Here is a 20,066-nt window from a genome sequence, read left to right as displayed (position 1 = left end):
ATGTATCATGAAGGCCGTAGTGGTCCTCATTCTGGGGCGACCTTCCTCCAGAGGCCCCTCATCCTGGGCCCACCTCCACCTCTTGGGGGTGGAGCCCTGCCCTTAGGGAGGATTCTCTCAGGTACCTGAGCCTTCGGAGGATCACTCAAGGGGGCTAAGAAACTCCTCAGAAATAAAACTGATGGCCCCAAAGGCAGGCGGCCTCTTTAGTGTGTGGTAGGGTTGGTGCTGGGTATGGGCATGGGAGTCAGGGGTCACAGGAGACAGAAAGGAGCTAGACAGAGGAGTGGGAGATGGAAGGAACAGCCCTAGAACAGAAGGGTCTGAAAACAGAAGTAAGAAGGGTGGACACATAGCAACAGCTGATGTGCTCTGCTCTGTGAGACCCCAGGAGCTCTGGGGAAAGACATGTTCCTGGCTCTGTCAGTCGCCCCGACCCATTTAGTACTGTTTTACCCCCTGTAACAACCTCTCACATGCAGCTGAGAAGGCCCACACTACAAACGGGGACCCCCCTCCCTGTCTTATTTCTGTTTTGTAGGACCATCTGACCAAATGTTCTACACGAGGGGGCAGGGACAGCAGCCACAAAACGATACTCCGACTCTGGTTTCTCTCTTTCTAATTAGGCTGTCAATCTGTTCAGCTAATAAGTCCTATGAAGTGTCTTAATCTCTTCCACGGAAAGGAGTCATATAAATGCAAAGTAGCAGCAGCCATAAGTCAGATGGCTTGCTGGGTCTCTTTTCTTTGTGTGCAGAGATGTTGTTGAATAGTGGGAAAACTTGCTGTGTGGAGAGAAGACAGACAGGGTGGGGGGGAACACAACAGCATCTGTTTTTATTAGGCTGAGTCTCTACAGCACAAAGTAAAACAGATCTGGCAATTATTTAGGTAATGTGACAGTCAATTCAGGCCATTTTGAGTACAAAAAAGGTTTCTCAAGGAAGTGCCTCAATATTTGGATCAGCTACTGACATTAACCAAATTAACTAGACAATTGTGCTATGTGTAGACACAAGCTAATAAATGTGCCTTGGGACGGTTCTTCTGACAAGGTCACATTTTATAAACTTAACATTAAAACTGATCCAATATTTATACCCACTCTCTTCATTTTGGCACCGCAATTGACTTTTCCCATTTTTTTCTTACAACAGGCCTTACCTTTAGAGCTGCAAAGGTAAGGGTGACCTTCTCCCTGGAGTGTCTGATCCAATATTTATACCCACTCTCTTCATTTTGGCACCGCAATTGACTTTTCCCATTTTTTCTTAAAACAGGCCTTACATTTAGAGCTGCAAAGGTAAGGGTGACCTTCTCTCTGGAGTGTCTTATCAGGTTAATACACGGAAGCTCATTGAGAAATTCAATCGGTGTCTGGGATGTGAGAGCTGGTCATTATAGATTAAGGGCTTTTTCTCAAGTGGCAAAAGACTTACAGGGAATGACAGTGAGTCTTGTTCTCATCCCAAAGACAAGCTGGTTTGCCCCAGAATCTGACACACTGTTTCTGCCCAGTACAAAACCACTTTACTCTGGGACATTTTCTTCCTCTTCTTCCTCCGTGAAGCTCACCCAGGGGATACCATACATGTTTTGACCCTTTTGACTCCTACTTGGTGATAGCCTTTTACCAACCATCCTATGGAAAAATGCTGTTTTCACATTTCTTAACAAAAAAAAAATCCAAGTCACCAACAGTCTCCCATCTTTCCTCCTCATTTTTTTTCAAACAAAACCTTGTCATTTCTGTGTTATCCCTTTTCCCCTTGAAAGACAGTTCATAGAGAATTCTAGCCTCTACCAGGGTGGTTCTCACTGTAGTATGCCATTATGTAAAATCACCATTTTTTTTTTTTTTTTTGGTGCATCTCTCACACTAGATGTTTTTATGTCTCCCATAAAATTATATTCTCTCAGTCTTAGCCTAGAAATTCCAGACCTAACTCACCTCAAATCCTGCCCCCTTTTTTTTGCCACTAGCTGAAACCAAATGGGTTAGAAAAGAACGTAGCCAGGCTTTACCCACTTTCTCCTTACTACTGTAAAAGAAAAATAAAACCTAAAAATAAGAGTCTTTGGTTAGAAGTTGAAAAGGCAGAGATGGTTAACCAAAGAATGAATTTAGTGGGCGACTCTGGCTCGTTCGAGAACATTCAGACCTACCTGGTTTTACTTGTAATATTGTTCCCTGCCCAAAGATGAGTCTTCCTGTGTTGCTAGAGCCACACTGTAATACTGTACTTTACAAAAACTTTAAAAGGAGACAGTTTTTTTCCTTCCTTCCCTCCAGCAACCTGAGCTAGTAATAATAACTAATATTTATTGAAGACTTACTAGGTACCGCCACTATGCAAGGTCCTTGATAGGTATTAACTCTTTTAATCTCATAACAATTCAGTGAGCTAGGTACTGTTATTATTCCCATTTAACAGATGAGAAAAATGAGGCATGAAGAGATTAGGTAACCTGCCCGAGGTCACACATCTGGTAAGTAGCAGAGTTAGGGCTTGCCCAGGCAGTTTGATTCCAAAATTCACCTATAGTGGCTATACCTTTCATTAGTCTTCAAAACATTCTGGGTTCCCCTTTAAAGTGTGCATCCCAGTATCACTGACAAAATAGTTAGCTCATCCATCCTAATAAATGTGCCTTGAGCCAGTTCTTCTGGAAGGCTTACATTTCATAAACTTAACATTAAAACTGGTTCAATATTTATACCCAGTCTCTTCATTTTGGCACTGCAGTTGACATTTCCCATTTTTTCTTGCAACACACAACTTCCATTTAGAGCTGCAAAGGTAAGCGTGACCTTCTCCCTGGAGAGTCTTTATCGGGTTAACACACAGAAGCTCATTTAGAAATTCATTAACACCTATATCAAAGATGTCTTTCCCAAAGCCCCTGGACTCCATTGTATAACACCTCTTCCTCTCCCCGCAGCTCCAGCCTGGAGCTCCAGAACTTCCCTGGGAGCTAGCCCCTCCCAAAGCTACAGCAAACACTGCTAGGAACAAGTCTGGTTGTACAAAGCACAATTCTGAACAGGGTAGGTGGTCCCTAAGATGCTCCTGAAGAGTCTTGGAGAGAAGAACTTTTCAGGAGAGGCCAGAATTAGGATGAAACCAACTCCTTCCCTGTTACTTCTAGCAAATCCACCATAAGGCTATAGGCCAAAGAGAACTGAGAGATGCAGAAATTATATGGTAAGTTTGAGTCATCCTGGATAACCCATGGTGAGGAGATGTCCTCCAGGGAGGTCACTGGGAGGGCCCTAAGTCCCAGGAGTTTCCAGCAGCACTTGAGTTATCTTTGGCTGGGAGGAAACAGGATTCACCAATGGCCCATAGTGAGGTCGGTACAGTATGGACTAAGGAGGTCTAACTTTCAGTGCTCTCTGATGGCTCTTTTTGCAAAGGGTCACCTGTTTGCTCTGTAAGAAAACAGTCTAACAGTGCAACTGCCTTCCTGCCAGGCACATCTGGATCCCTCTCTCTAGTTATTTTGGTTGAGAGGTGGGCAAGGGCTCAGCTTGGGTGGACAGGAGAAAACACTATTCATTACTGCACATTTAAAACATGAGGGCTAAAGAAGGAGACAGTTTCTGAGATACTTCCAGCTGCATAGACAGGTTTGAGAGAGTTAATTTGAAGACTTACTTGGATTTACTGCCACACTTGTCCCCAATCCCCAAATCAGCTTACGGTTGTTGCCAACATTACACAGTCATAGAAAGCTTTACAGAAACCGACCAGGCCAATGTGTACCAGGAAATCCCTTTCAATCCCCAAATCCAGCCAGTGTGCTTCTCCAGCTGGGACCCTGGCCAAAGAATCAGCGGGGAAGACTGTTTATTATCGTGGTCAATTCACAGCATGGTTAGGACACCAAGGCTTTTCTGAGGTTAAATAGTTCAGCCCCCAACCTCGAGACCGAGCTGTCCCCTCACCAGGCCAGCAGGGCATGGCAAAATCCTGACAAAGTCGCTGGAGAAGGTTCTCTCACTCCAGTGCTCAGCCATCCCTGTGTTCAACACAGACTTTCAGACCCAAATGGTTAAGACAAAAAGGACAAGGGATCTGTTATTCTGCAGATTATTTGTTCCTGTGCCAGATGATTACACATGTGCCCGTTTTCACATATACGTATGGCGTATATATACACTGTATAATCATTAGGATTAATGATTAGAATTAACTTAAAAAAAATTGGGTGGAAAAAACAGCCCCCAGATGAAGTTCAGTGCTATGGCTTCCTTTAGAAATCAGAGCAATCATTACGGATTCAGCAGAGGTACTCACGGGGTTTGACCATTAACCTTGTTCCCCCTCCAAATTGTGAACGTGTTGCCTGCATTATTATTCACACGGTGATCTTCAGCTCAGCAAAAACCTCCTAGAAACCGAACTAAGTTTTCCCTAAAGATCTTCTGGAAGAAGCGATACCATGAGCACAGAGAATATTAAGTAATAACCTGGCACAGAATCTTAGCTCCAGCCTGGATTTCAGGACTGTTTCCACATTGGATGAATGGAGGATATTCTTTCTAAATATTCTAAAGAAGGAGTTTTCCCACATAAGCCCAGCATACTGACTGCCAAAAATCCTAGCTATCCTCTGGTGTTTTACACAATAATTCTCCAGGGGTTCTGAAGATCATGTACCTCATTTGGACAAAGTAGGAACCGTTTTTGTTCACGACACCAAAGCCAAAGGAGTCAGAGATATTGTCATTGCAATGGGAGAGACTGAGGGCAGCTGCAACTGCCTATCCGGCAAGAGGGGTCAGCATGCTGGTCCACCCTTTCAGGGCGCTGGAGCCAGACACCTCTGACCTAGGTCCAGGTTATGGAGCATCTAAGGGGATTTCCACTTTTTCTCATCCCACAGAACCAGAGACAGTCACAGGCGCTGGTCAGCCCTGGAGTTCACCCTTGACTCCAGCTCCAGACCTTTTCATCCCCAACTTAGACAGTCACCAGGAAAAGGACTTTCACTACTTTCTATCTGTGTCCCAGTGGGGACTTTTCCATTCTCACTGTCCTTTTCCCGGGAGATAGCACAACTCAAGGACTAACCTGAAATCATTCTCTTACAGGTAGCTTCTCCCATCCTGTCAAGGTGATGCTTTTGAGCCTCTCTTAATTTTTTTGGTTTAAAACAATAAGCATATATTAGACCATGAGCTTGCAGTTCAGTGATTTAAGCTGGGCTTAGCTGGGCAGTTCTCTTCATTTTGGCTGGACTGATTCTTGGGTCTGGGAATCAACCAGCTATAAACTGATGTAGGCTGGCTATGGGAAAACTGGTGCAACTGACTCTGCTCCATGTGCCCTTAAATGTCTGGGTTGAGCATTTTCTCTTAGTGAGGACAGAGACGCAAGGGCACAGTTGAAAGCTTGCAAGTACTTCTCAAGCCTCTGTGAACCTCTCTTAATTTGGAGGTAGCTTGAGGAAAATCTGAGAAGGAAACTCCATAGGCACCACTGCTGAGTGTACAGCACGGTCTCCTCCCTCTTCCCCACCCTCTGGCCATCTGGGGGACCAGGGGCTTAACAACCAATAATTTGGAACGGACCACTCCAGAAGGAAAACAAGAAATATACAGGGAATTTGGCAGCCCATAAATTTCCTACTTGGATTCAGTCAGTGTTGTTCTCCTCCAAGAATGTCTTTCCTCCTTCCCACACCCATTACAGAAGCATCTCCTTCCTTCCTACTTTGCTGTTTGCCTGCTGGATCTCTTACCCAAGCCTCCTTCATTTTTAAGAAGAGATATAGTTTCTCAAGTTGTCCCTATGAAATTAAGTCTGGTGACACTTGTGCTGGCTAAGAAACAATTTGTTTCATGTATGCCAGTCTATTTTCAGTGGTGGGTCTATGGTGTCTGATTTATGGACACCAGGTACAGGTGTGGGCATGTGTAAGCATTCAGGGGAAGTTGGCGTCCAGTTTGCCTGGAGCAAGGCATTTGAGAAAGGGAAGAGCTGGAAACAGATTTGGAGAACAGAAAGGGCCCAGGTTTTAGAGAGCCTTAAGTGACAGGCTAAGAAGTGGATAGGATGCTTTCTCAAAACATGAATGCCCAGGTGAAGCGTTGAATTGGATGAGGGAGAAAGGCGTAAAGAGGGGTAGGAAAAAGCGAGTGAAAAATGTGGAATGAGGGTACAGTTTTAAAAGAATTCCCGTGTCTAGAGGAGTCTCTCAAAGTCTTTAGCTAATAAATATTTTCTAATAATTAATATAATTCTTATGAAATTGGTGGTAAGTTCACTCCAGCAAGCCTCCAAGCTCTCCTTTGTCCTGCTTGTCCAGAGTAGATGGACCCAGAATGGCCACTTCAGACAGCCGTAATTTTTGCTTCCATAGCTAGTATTTCCCTTGTTTTACCTTCCTTGGTGTCTCAGACACCAAAAACATTTAAAATGTCTGTCTTGCCTGTAATACTCACTTGCTAAAACCTGCAGGCTAGTGCCTGCTCCAAAGACGTATTTGTAGTTTTCTGAGTCACAGTGCTACGTGGCTCTACGTAAACCAACATAGGGTTACCATTTCTTGGTGTAGTTTTGCTGTCAATTAGCAGGATATCGTATGCACTTTCTCCATACGAAGGTTTTGACCTCGTGTTTTTCTGAAAGGGATTTACTTGGGATAATATCTCAGTTCATACTGAAAGTCTTTTTGCTTTGATTAGGTCTGGGCTTGCAAAACCTCCTCAATCTCATGCTATGTTTATCTTAAGTGTGTTTATTAAGTAAAGAGGTTGTTTTAACAAACATGTCAGGATTTAAACATCTAAATGATGGTTGAACCCTTCAAAGTACTCCCTTTAGGACTCTCTCTGAGAGTCAGTTTATGGGCCACACATATACAATAAGGACATTATTTTATAGTCACGCCTCATTTTTGGAACCAAAATAGTACCAGTAATTAATTTGGGTCCCTCCTTTATTTATAACTCATGGCTCTGAAAGCCTTTTGATTCTTAATAAAAATGAAATCCAGGGCTTCCCTGGTGGCGCAGTGGTTGAGAGTCCGCCTGCCGATGCAGGGGACACGGGTTCGTGCCCCGGTCTGGGAGGATCCCACATGCCGCGGAGCGGCTGGGCCCGTGAGCCATGGCCGCTGAGCCTGCGCGTCCGGAGCCTGTCCTCCGCAACGGGAGAGGCCACAACAGTGAGAGGCCCGCGTAACGCATAAAAAAAAAAAAAAAAAAAAAAAAAAAAAAAAAAAAAAAAAAAAAAATGAAATCCACCTTCAGAAGATAAAGCCATCATGGCTGCTACAAAAAGAATGTTCTGGGCCCTTTGAGGGTAGATTCAAAAGAGGAGGTTAGCAATGGACAGGGGTGGGGGGTGTGGGGGGTGGCGGTGAGGGGACTAAAGCGTGTGTTGCTTCAGGCTGAATGGTTTGACTGAGCCACTCATTTAAATGTATAAACTCTATTTGTTAACAAATCAGCCCCATTACCTACTGTCACACCCGGTTTGGGCACAGAGGGTGGTGGGCAAAATACGACTGAAATGTCAGATGGCAGGCATTACTGCAAATAGTGTGCCTGCATGGAAAGCACCCCATTTTCTGTCATTCTAACAGAAAAAACCAAAACCAAAACCCCCAAACACTGAACTCTGCAAGAGTGGAGATAGCTTGTAAATTTTCAGTATTTCTTTCTGTAATCCATCTCTCTTCCCCTCTCCCTGATAGCTTCACAACTCAGATAAACATTCTGCTTTGTCACAGGAAATCCAGTGGCAGTGGGGAGGCTTCCAGGCTACGGGGATTCTCTGTCCCTCCCACAGGGTTGACTTGGCCAGCCTGGGTGAAGGGGAGAAGTCCATGTAGGGAACTACTTTGTCCTTGGGGTGAAGAGGGGGCTTCCATGGATATGACCCATAGAGGGCTGTCCTCTCTCCAGAGACAGTTTGATTGTTCAACTATTCTCCCAGCAGAGGAAAGCCACGAGGAGCTTGTGGCTCTTGCTGCCCACCCCTCACCCAAGCCCTCAGTCCACCTGCTAGATTTTCCAGTTCTACCAGGTGACACGGCATAGGCGCAACTGGGTCCTTAGCACTTATCTGTTAAGGACATGCTTCCGTGGCTGCGTGCTGCTGCTTTGGTAGCCTCCCTTTTCATTGGTTTGTTTCTATCACCAAGCTTTTCTGCCTCTTGTCTCTGCCTCTTTCCCAAAGCCTCAACGTGCTTTGTGGACCTTCAAGAAACACTGACTACAGTATTAATACAATTTATCAAACTGCCCATGGAACTGATAACCAAATCCAGCCACCAGGGAAACATGTATTCATATCTTGCTCACACATCTGACATAGTTAACAACTGCATGCTAAACGAAGCAATTAAATTCAGCCGTGTTTCAACACGTCCCTTTGGGTTTCTCTCCAGAAAGGATAATGAGTTAACCACAATAACTCACTGGGTATGACCAGCAGCGAGGTGAGTTTGCCAAAGGTTAATGCATACCCAGCGTTCCCCAGTGCATTTTCCCTAAATAAAACACCCCTCTCAGTAGCCACTCTGCCTCTCTTCCTCATGGGATCCTCCATTAAATCTAATGTCTAAACACCTATCACCCAGCAGTCACACAGACCATGGGTCACCCAGGGTCCTCTTCCATGAGGCAATTGCTGAGAAGGTCACCCACTCAGCACAGTGAGGTGGGTGATCACTCCTGAGAAGTGCCATCCTGGGGAGGGGGCCCTGTTACATGTTATGAAGCCCAGAGTTTTCCTATGTCCAGCAGAGACCAGTGCCCATCTGGCTGAGGACAGCCAAGGGCCTAGATCAGGGAAACTCTGTAGGCTCGTGGGTGAAGGGTGGGTAGACTCCACAGAGAAATGAGGTTGGTAAATTTCTTCTCATTCACTCTGGGTTGTGCTTTAGCTGCACTCACTGATTAATCTCTGAAACCCGCCAGTACTTACTTGGTTTAACAGGGAGTGTAGTGCCTTTTCCAAAGGTGAGCTTTCCTTGGCTGCCTCCATAATTCACAGTCATATGGGGCCTCACAGTAATCAGTGGGTGGGAAGGATTGAGGCGGAGAAAGAACAAGTGAGACCACTTTCTCTTCTAGTGGAAGTCTCACCACTTTGCAGCCTCAGCTCCCAGCTCCTTGGCAGGGAAAGGACATTTCTCTAAAAATAGCAGCTGGCTGTGCAGATAGATCTGAGCTTGATCTTAAACCACCAGTTTTGCTCCCAGAATACTGGGCTCTGATGGCCGACTTATGCCTGAGACACGTGGGACAATTGCAAGGTCAGGCAGAGACATGCCATCTAGCACAGGTGGTCAACAGGGGGTCAGAGAGTGGCTATTCTGGGGACTAGGGGCCATGCTACTTTCATAGTTTTTGCAAAGAATAACAACAATAAAACCCCATAAAACCCCCAACAAAGGAGCTGATTGTGCTCCTCTTGGAGAGGAGGGGGTCTTCTTGAGGAAAACCTGCTTTCTGAGTTGTTCCATCTTTTTACTTGGTCTTATCACAGAATATGGGTTTTGCATATTACCATTAGCATTTTTATATATCCGGAGCCAGTGAGGGTTGACAGTGAAAATTTCTACTTCTTCATGACCTAATTCTTAGGATTGCCAGAATTCATCAACGAACACACTTCCAACCGGCTCAGGTACAAAGAAACTTAAGTGCATCTACCCTCTTGGGAGAGGCAGTATCTTAATCTCACTAAACTGCCCAGAACAGCACTTCCACTCAGCCCTGGCGATTGACCCGCTCCCATCACTTACTTGGTTTTACTGTCAGTCTGGTCCCTGCGCCAAAGCGTAGGTCATTGTAATTATTGCCACAGCAGTACACCCTCTAACAAAAACCTCCTGGGGAAAGCTTGCAGCCAGGCTCCCAGCGTGGCAGGCGGAAGGGGGAGAGGCACCAACAGAGACCACAACACAGCAGTCCCATTCTCCTCTCCTACAGGAGTGGGGCCATTTGTCATGCTTCTAGGCTGTACAAGTGGGCACTTTTCAGTGCACTGAGCACAGCTAATCCAGATTCCAAACTGGCACTCTGAGACATAGAATCAGCTTGCAAACAGGTTCCCAAATCATGTATAAACCCATGCCACAAACAAATCATGCCCAAACACACGGTCTGTCTTCAGGGACCACTGTTTATAAGGTACTGCCTGGTGGCACGCTCCAGATTGTTGATAATTTGCATCTTAGTTATGGGTTCCAAATACTCAGACTACTCATTTATGTAATTTCATGTTAATTGTCATGTAGTTTTTTTTGTAATTGGTAAATAATGAAACGTGGCAGTGCACTGGGGGAGAGGGTGGACATCTCATTATGTTTTCAGAGGACCGAGTATTTGTCTTACTCCACCGAGTGTCTAACCCAACGATTCCTCAGAAGTTGAGTGTGCAGAACGTTAAGCAACTTTCCTGAGAGTTACTCAAAACCAGTCATTAGAAGGTCACTCTAGCCCATTTCCTCCCATTTGTACACATCACCCCTGAAATTTTATCAGGAGAAGCAGGGCTCTCTACTCCCTCTTTGAGAACCCTTTTCATCCTGTTGCCCAGAGTGAGAAAATCCTGATGATAAATTAATTCCCAAACCTGCTGCTCCAAAGAAAACAGAGTAATGAAGACTGAAGAGGCTTGAAGCAGGGAGAATTCTGTTGTCACAGGTGGAAAGGAAAGCCTCAGTGGTAGAAATAAGAATAACACAGATACTGATCGAATGCAGGTACCCCCTCAGTGAGACCCCCTCCCACTGGAATGAAGGTAGGACTACTTCCAGCTAGGATGTTCCCCCCAAGAGCACCCCTGTTTTAAAGGACACACAGTTGTTACCTCATGGTTCCTGTTACCTACCAAGGGTGACCTGAAGTCTCGTTCCAGTCCCAAAGATGAGTTTCCTGCCACTGCCCATGGCTACACTGTGAGATGCTTCATGACAGAAACCTGCCACTGGAGTTCCCATCTGGTCTCCACCCTGCACTCCCTTACTCAGAGTTTCCCCATGGATGGGCAGCCTGGGCAAGCCCTCAGGGATCCATCCCCATCTCCTAAACTCTGCAGCATTAACCCCTATGAGGGCAGCAGGGCTCTGACCAGGTACTACCTGCCTGGGGCCCTCTTTGACCTCACCTGATCATGGGGTGCTGGCTAGTTAATGAAGGCTGAGGAGTTGTCAAGTTCAACTCCCCAGACATTGGGAATTGAGCTCTTTGTTCTTTCCCTTTCTGGGTTTTATGTTAATGAATCTCTCTTGTCAGAACTTGATGAATGATTGGGACTCAGAAAATCAAATGATTAAGGGCCCTAAGTCAGGCAGAGAAGACGACATGAAGACAGAAAAGGAGAAACAATCAAACCTCTATCCACACAGCCATGCCCACAACACCCATTAAAGTCATTTTCATTGCAAAGGTGCTGCTAACAAAACGGTCCTTATATGTTCATGCCTCAGTTCTAAGTGGTATCCTTTGTCTGCCAGAGCCCAGAACCCCCAGTAATGTCCTTGGAGTCAAATACACTCACAAAAGCACCCAGGAGACCTCCAGACTATCATCTCCCGCACTTACATGGCTCAAAGCCTTCTGGGTGCTTAGGACCGTGCTGATGTGGCAGTGGTACCAGAGGCTCATCATCAGGGTTTGGAAATGTCCCCATGGAGTCTGCATTTAGATCCCCATCTCCCAGGTGGAAGCACTTACAGGGCTGGATGATGAGCTGGGTCCCTTTTCCAAAGGTGAGTCTGTTAATACCTCCTCCCGTATTCACACCTCGAGTCAACCCTTTACATAAATCCCTCTGCCAGAGACCCATGCCCCGAACCTCCAGAACCTCTATCTACAGCTACTCTGAAGCCAGGGACAGCTTGTAGCCCTGGGTGGACCTGCTGGTCATTTCCTCCCCTCCCTTGTTGCTGTTGTAAAAGCGCTGACTTCTTCATGAGAGCCGACAAGGTCACAAAATGCTCCCCTGTCACATAGAAGATGGAGAGGATGGAGGCCCTCAGTCACACACATTTAAAGGGGTTATGGTTTGTATATCTGGCATCTAAAACAGGACAATTCAAACGTTAGGCTAGAACAAATAATAGGCAGAGACATAGATGTTTCACCTTCCTCTCAGACTTACTGGGCCTCACTGCTAAATGCGTCCCAGTCCCAAAAGTCAGCTTGTCTCCGCTGCCACTCTTCTCACTGTTGTCAGCAGCTTTACAGAAACAGGGCGGACATCTGTCACGAGGGTCACGTCACCAACCTGTCTGCCTGGCTTCCTCCTGACACTGATCCCGAAATGCTCTACAAACCAAGCAGTGTGCATCTTCCCTCACACCTCTCCAAGTTACAGGCTCAGGATAAATCCCTCAGCTCAAAACCACAGGCTAAGGTTTCCATTTTGCAAGTCTAGACACCCAAACGGCAAGCAGTGTGGTTCCACAGAGACGCTGACATTAAAAAAAAAATTTAAGTTCTATTTTAAAGCTGTAGGTCACACCAGTTAATTGGTGTGTTTAACTCTCTCAAAGGCAATGCATGGGAACTCTTAAGTGAATCACATTAATAAAGCGTTTGTGTTGCTCCTGAAACTTCACTTTTTCTCTCTTTAGAATCAAATCCTTCTAAACTAGAGTCTATTTGATTTGTAATGAAACACAGACTGGGATTAGGGTGTGTTCTATACTCACGAGGCTTGACTGTCAAAGTGGTTCCTGAGCCAAAGATCTGTGTGTTTCCAGAATTCACACAGCATCAAACTCCTCTACAAAAAGAGCTTGTGGGCGTGGTTGTGTGGTGGGGGTGAGTGACTCGGTCCTGGAAACAGAGGACTGTTCCTCTTTGCATGTAGGACTTGCTGGTATTTGGCCAAGAAGCCAGAGACATTGGAATGATCACAGAAACTTCCCAGTGTGAAAAGGTCGATTGTGTATGGAATTTGGCTTGTGTTTGCTCTTTGCTCCTTGGGCTAGAATAAATGCTACAACTCTTCTCTGAAGGAATGCTCCGTGTATCTTTTCTTTCAGTGCTTTTCTAGCCCCCTAGCCAGAATTTTCTTTCATCTCATTAATCCCAATCAGACTCACCTTTTCCAAACATTTCTACTCTGCTGTGATTGTCCTTCAATTTCAAAACTCATAGCAATCACCAATGAGTAAAAATTTCTGGAAGCATTGCTTGGAAATGAACTCTTTACAGCCGGCTTCCACATACAGTTTTCGAGTATTTGGGGCTCTGAGCTGGATTAGAGCCACTCTGACTGTCCCCTGCTGGGTAAAGCATTCTTTTACTGAGTTGCTCTTGGTGGCACAGAGGAGAGTGGCATTTTCACTGGGTGTGTTATGTTTTCACCTGGGGACAGTCCCCTGAACACTTCTGGCTACTATGGAGTCTGTGGCAGGGAGCAGACTGACCATTACTAGGTCCCCACAGCTCAGCTCTGTCACGGTCTTGCTTTGTAACCCTATGACACCCTCAGAGCTCCCTGTCCCTAGACAGAGTGGGGAGAGTACCACTTCCTTATCTTCTCCAGACAGAGAAGAAAAAGGCTTTGATGCCTAAAGGTGCTTTATCCAGCCTAGCTGGGAGGTGCTTTATAATGTAATTTTTACTACAAGAGTCTGAGCCATCCAAGCCCTCAATACTCATGTCTTTAATTTCTAATGCAGAAAGGAGAGAAAAAGATTCCTCTAGGTAACTGAATGGTTAAGACAGTTGAGAAATTCAGACTTGGAAAAGTTCCATCTGTCCAGTTCTTGCTCTTCCAGTGTTTGTGAGGTTGTCTTTTGTTACAAAGTGAACATGTTCAGATTTTCCACAGCTTTTAATTTCAGATGCAAGAAATGTATTTGCCCCATGCTTTTTATGTTACTCTACTCTGTGTATATATACCCAGTATCTATCTCATTCTTTCTTTCTGTCTGTCTCTCTCTTATCTATCTATCTATCATTTCAGACATAGTTTTTTTTAGCAGTTAATTGTGTGCCTTATCCACACTGTAATTTACTAGATGCAGATGTGCTGTCACACTGATAAACTCCACTGGGGAACCCGCCCCACCCCCCGAGTTTTCCACGTTTAAGCCTTCCCCTTGGGATCAGTGTTCAGCGTCCCATTGCTCTGCCCCACCCAGAGCATCAGCTCTTAGCACCTTTCAAAATACCTTTGCCATCTGCAAAGAGAGACACACACTGGACTAACTTTGTAAAACTATATACTCTCTGGCATTCTGTCTGCCTGCCTCTCTGGGTCTTGTGGTTTTCTTGTCTTTTTGATAGCCTACGTTTCAACCATTTCTTCCAAATGCTTGCAAGTACTCAAAGTTCAAATTATCATACAAGATAAAAGTGAAGATGCATTTATTCTGTCTAAATCCTCTTCACATGTCACATTAGCACATGATGGCAGCGGCAAAAACAGAATTGTGAATCATATTTTCCAGTTTTGAATTAAATATTCAAGACTGGAGTTTCCCCAGAAAACTCAGATATTTGGCTGACACCCATCTCTAACCAGTTATGAAAAAGGACAGATGGAAATCCTCGTAAGCCTGCACAGTCTAGTATGACCTCCAGAATCTTACATAGGCCACCTGGAAATTAAAGAATAACTGATTTGCTGACCAAGGATGAGGTACTTACTTGGTGTAACAGTGAGTCTAGTTCCTTTCCCGAAGGTTAATTTGTTTCCGTAGTTAGACACACAGTGTTCTAAGTCATTACAAAAACCATGGCTCCAATCTCTCTGAACCCTACTGTGCCCTTCCCTCCCATTTCTTGTGAACCCCCTCCTCCCAATGCTTCACCATCAAAGCCGCCAGTGATCCCTTCATACCATTTCCTGCCGGACCCACTGAGAGAAAGTGGGAAAAAAGCTATAATTAGGAGAGGCTTGACCTGTGAGATCTGTTTTGATTTTTCTGTCAAATTTTTCTTCAGAGAGAGGACTAGACATCCTCTTTCTCTCTTCAGGTGCTGTCAGTGAATCCCTTGGGTCTAAACACAGGATGAGTCTGGACAGCCCTGCCATCTTTCCTCATCCTCTTATACCATTCCATAGCTCAGCTTTCTCTGAAGTTGCCTCTTTTCCCTTCTCTAGCCTTCTGGCCTATTTTCTCTCAGTTGAGGCTCGCCCCTCATTCTCTGCTCCTGTGGCCTGCGCCAAAAAGGGCCACGCTCCTCTGGTCAGTGCTGGTATGAGGGGCGAGCTGCAGGGGATGGCATGGCTGCAGCTGACACTGTTTGACCCCCTCCTCCCAGGGGTTTCCAGGCAGGGAAGGAAAGACCTGTCATGGCATAAATCGTTCTTGGGGTGGACGGGAGAGGCTCTTTGCTCTGTTCCAGATGAAATTCTACCTATTTTAGAGAAACAGAGCAGCAGACTTTTGACGATTTCTTTCTGGAATTTAAAGACTTTGCTCGACACAAAGGTGATGGAAAATTTTCTTTGACTTACTTGGAATGACTGTCAAACTTGTCCCTCTCCCAAAATAGAAGTTCTGGTTGCCAGTGTTCCACTGTGATAGGAAGCTCAACAACAACCAGGCAGAAGACAGAGCCGCTGCTGACACTTGGGGCCCCACCTGAGGGACAGAGAGACAGACAGACTGTCTCTTTCCCTGTGCAGGTGCAGGGGCAAGGGCATTAGTGGAAACGAGCTTTAGGGCTTAGAGCAGCTGTGAACATGAGCGGCTGGAGGGACTGAGTCCCCCTGAGAGGGGACCAAGGGGAAGGCTAACATGCGTTGTGTGCGGCTGGCTGTCTAATTAAAGGTGTGGGCCCATTTGTTTTATGCATGGACATTAAAAAAAGTTCTTTTCCTCTGAAGATTTAATTTCTCTCCTGATGATCACATGATTCTGAAATGCATTTTCACTAGGTCTCTTCATTACATCTTTTAACTCTGGGAAGGCTTTTCTTTGTGAAATTTCTGGAACAATTCCTTTTCTTGGGATTAACCCAGTATGAGGCTCTGATCACTTGCTCCTTTCCCACCTGCCTCATTTCCCTAACACCCCGTTAGGCAGTGTCCATTGTTCATCACCCCCCCAACCTTGTCCCCCATGAGCAGTGAGGGGGTGGGAGGGAGAACACAGGTTGGTGACTTGTTTTTCAAACTGCCATGTTCAGACCCCAAGCTCTCTATGCTACCTTTTAAGCACTAAACCTACATTTGCCATTCTTTGACCTTCTTTTCTGATCACAGTTAATACATCTTGATTCCCTCAGCTTTGTGTCTTCAACCGCCACGCCACCTGCACAGCCATTTGAGCCCCATGCCTGTGACAGTTAGCCCTGCCACACTCCACAGGCAGAGTCACGGGCGGACTTACTTGGAACGACTGATAAGCTTGTCCCCTGCCCAAATGTCAGCTTGCTGTAGCTGTCAAACAGCCACCCGACCCTTCACTATAACTGACAGGGGACTCTTAGCGATCTCAGACCCCAGTCTTTTTTGATGCCACTTCAAAAGGCATCTCAGGTACCTATGGGACAGGATCTGAGAGTGTTGGGCCACAGTTGGGTCAGAGTGATGTCACCCTTCTCTAGGTCAGGGGTCCCCAACCCCTGCTACTGGCCCGCAACCTCTTAGGAATCTGGCCGCACAGCAGGAGGTGAACGGCGGGCGAGTGAAGCTTCATCTGTAGCTCCCCATTGCTCCCCATCGCTCTCATTACCTCCTGAACCATCGCCCCCCCGACCCCCCCACCAAGGTCCGTGGAAAAATTGGCTTCCACGAGACTGGTCCCTGGTGCCCAAAAGGTTGGGGACCGCTGCTCTAGGGGATGGTAGGAAACTTGCTAGGAACACGTGCTTCTCCACCTTGGGGTCACTGCAACTTCTGACATGTTGAGGGTTTTAAAAGCATCAGTGAGTTCCCTCGTCTCCTTCTCCCTTCTCTACTATCCCCCCATCCATACAATGTCCCGATCCACATCTCATTTCCATCATCTCCAGGCCCCAGTTTGGTGACATCAGGTCCTTAGGCACCATCGATCTGCCTTCTCTGAGACAGCATATGTTCCCTGGCTGCCGTGATTAAAGGGCTGGAAATGCCAGCATCTCAGAGGCTGAGATCTGGGCTCCTTACTCTTTATCACTGGTCAATATGTTATCCTCATTTGTCTGGCTAATGAAGAGCTGACTTTTCCAAGTGCATGCTTTTTTGCTGAAATGACAACTGCTGAAGAGCTAACAGTAAAAGCAGAGCTCTGAAGGTGGTGTTGGCCCTTTGGCATATCTCAGTCAAAGGGTTCCCAGGCTCAAATGTCAACATCTCAGCTTTGGCTCCCACAGTATTGGGCTTGGAGAAATTCAACAAAAACTGGGCAATATTGGTCCAACCTACCCCTTGTTCATTAGACCCAGGCTATTCTTGGAGGCATCTTGCACATTCAAGATGGTCATAACAAGCCAACGTTCAGCTTTATAGCAGTACTTCTAGCTCCACACCCACCTGATACGAATTGACACTGCTCTTCAGTGGATCAGACAGAGGCCACGATACCAGAAGATCTCCCCCCTGCCCCCTCCCCACATGCAAAGTAGGGACTATGCTGTCTGCCTGATCGACGCAAAGACAGACCTGGACTCTCATCCCTTTGGCATGGGAGGACTCTGCCATCAACTGAGAGCCTATGAAAACAGTGCCTGCAATATAATCGGATGATGTCACCCTTCTCTTTGACACTTTCCTCACCATCTCAGTCTTATCACGCTGCTGTTAAAGACATATTCCTACATTTTAATATTTTAATGTTTCCCCCTTCTTGTCTGTCATTCCTTCCATTTATGTTTCTGAGCACCCACGGGGCTCCAGCCTCCTTAATCCATTTCCATTCGACTCCATTTGCATCCTTGCAAGGAAAGGACAAAAAGTCCTAAAATGCAAGAATACCTGGGGGACACTGTGAGTTTGGGTCTTTCCAGCTTCTTGGCTTCACGGTTAGTCAAGTCCCCTTTCTAACTATCAGCTTCTCAGAGCTGCCTTGCTTCTCCCTGCAGCGGGAAGTTTTACAACGACTGACAGAAGGAACTTTAAGAATCTTAGAAAAACAGTCAGAGTTTCCCTCTCTTCCTGGTGGGGTGCAGCAGCAAACACACCAAAGCCAAATCTTTCTGTCTGCTCTAATTATCAGCAAGGATACAAGTCACCATGAGGAGAAAGGTAGTAAGCCCTGTATCTGAAACTCTTTGGAATTAATTGTAATCCCTTGGCTGGTGGTTTCAGTGATAGGAATGGACACAGTGGATGTGTATTTTTTTCCATCTCTTTTTTTTTGTCTCCTCTCTTTTTGTAGTTTTTGCATCTAGAGAACCCGTAGGAGAAGTGCAGGGAACACAGAGGGATTAGAAATAAGACCTCAGATTCCTGCTCAGTTTTCATTTTTTCCCTCTCCGCTTTCATTTGAAACCCATTCTGAACTGAATGCCACGGACTTATTTAACCTCTGCTCTCAATTATCCCTCTTCACTCTGGATGATACCAGTGGAAATGGCCTCAGCTGCACCAAGAAGAATTTAAGGTTGATGTAAGGAAGAACTTCCTGACAGGGAATGGTATAGAATGGGTTACTCAGGAGAGTGTGTTGGAAAGGGTGACACCCTCCCCTGCCACCAAAGTTGGGCATCATCTCCAGAGACATTTCTGAAAGCTGCAAAGATTCTTTTCTATCTTTCCAGGGACAAGACTGGCTTTACTCAACAGCAGGGGGATAGACCCAATGGCTCAAGGTCCAAAAAGGAATCTATGAATATTGAGATTAAAGAAGAGATAGGACCCTGGAGGCTACTGGTTAACTTCAAGCAGGATCTGGTTCCTAGGCAACACACATTTCTCTCAAAACTAACACCAGGGGTGAAATTCCAGAATTTCCAGTATGCTGCTGTGTCCTGTTACACTTACTTGGATGGACAGTCAAAGTGGTTCCTTGTCCAAATGTCAGCTTTCCATAGCCAGCACCACCAGTGGTAACACTGCAATGGAAGCCTTTGCAAGAACCCCGGGGGTACTCCAGAGGCTCACAGACAACTTCCTCTTTAATTCTGGGGAGAAGAGACTCACCCAAAGTGGTCTGAATCTGGGAGAGCTTCTTCCCACCGTAGGTCAGAGAACCATTTCCACGTCTGGTCCTGGGACATTGACCTCCTGCATCCCCCCAAGGGCCTGTTTCCCGTCTCTCTCCATTTCCTCTGGTTTCCATCCTGAGGCTTACTGATTTCTCATGTTCAGCATTTCTCTTTCTAAAGGTCTCATTTCCATTCTACAGCATCATTTTCAGGACAATTTCTCTGATCAGTTTTCAAGACATGTCCTCCCCTTCCTTCGAGGTGTCACGCATTCCTGATGACAATGAATTGATTACAAGGAGACGTGAGGAGAGTGTTCAGCTTTCTGGAGGCTGGCTAGAATTTGGTGAGGTTTAGGTTCCAGCCCCAGGACACACCAACTCCTGAGCTTACTTTCGTGCCCCAGCGTAAGGAATGAAAACGATGGGCACATTTGACTGAGCTTTCCAGTCAGCCTTGAACGTGAATGACTCACTACTGTGAGCAGTATCTCACAGAAAGTTTACATCCAAGCTTTGTTACAGTGATTAACTATCCTGGGGGCTGTTTTGGGTTTAACAAAGAAAGGCCTTTATTCTGGGAGGCCCCTCAATCATAGGCAAATCGGGTCAGCTGGTCAACCTAGAGTCTCACCCAAGGTGTCCTGACCTCACAGAGCTGCCCAGCGGCTATAGTAGTAGCTAGTTGAGGCCTCTGTTAGAGGCAAGCTCTGGCATGATTATTTGGAGTTGCTGTAAATTTCATCCTTTGACCAAACACAGCTTCCATTGCTGACATTCACACCCATAGGAAGCCCAGGGGTCTCCCTGGCTGTGTCTGGTGGCTGCCACAGATGTTGTGAGTAGCCAAATACAGGCAGTCTCATTATCTGACACCCCTGTGATCAAACCCTATCTCCAAAGAAGATAAAAAAACAAATATTTTAGCTCCTTAACTTCCCTCAACTTTTAAACTCTTCAACTGGTGTGACTGAATTTGTGCTACTGTCACTAGTCAAGCAACC

The 20,066-nt window shown here is 45.9% G+C and overlaps 1 gene segment (V, D, J or C); it reads right to left on the bottom strand.

Annotated features, from left to right (window-relative positions):
* LOC116748980 overlaps positions 1-20,066 on the bottom strand; it is a 277,671-nt gene that overhangs the window by 46,285 nt on the left and 211,320 nt on the right. Inside the window, 1 exon segment of the C gene segment in view lies at positions 11,705-11,773. Coding sequence covers positions 11,705-11,773 — 69 coding nt within the window.

The sequence above is a fragment of the Phocoena sinus genome, chromosome 2 (genome assembly GCF_008692025.1).
Source record: "Phocoena sinus isolate mPhoSin1 chromosome 2, mPhoSin1.pri, whole genome shotgun sequence".
Classification (NCBI taxonomy): domain Eukaryota; kingdom Metazoa; phylum Chordata; class Mammalia; order Artiodactyla; family Phocoenidae; genus Phocoena; species Phocoena sinus.
Note: the sequence above shows the minus strand (reverse complement) of the source record. Positions and strands in the feature narration are given on the sequence as shown.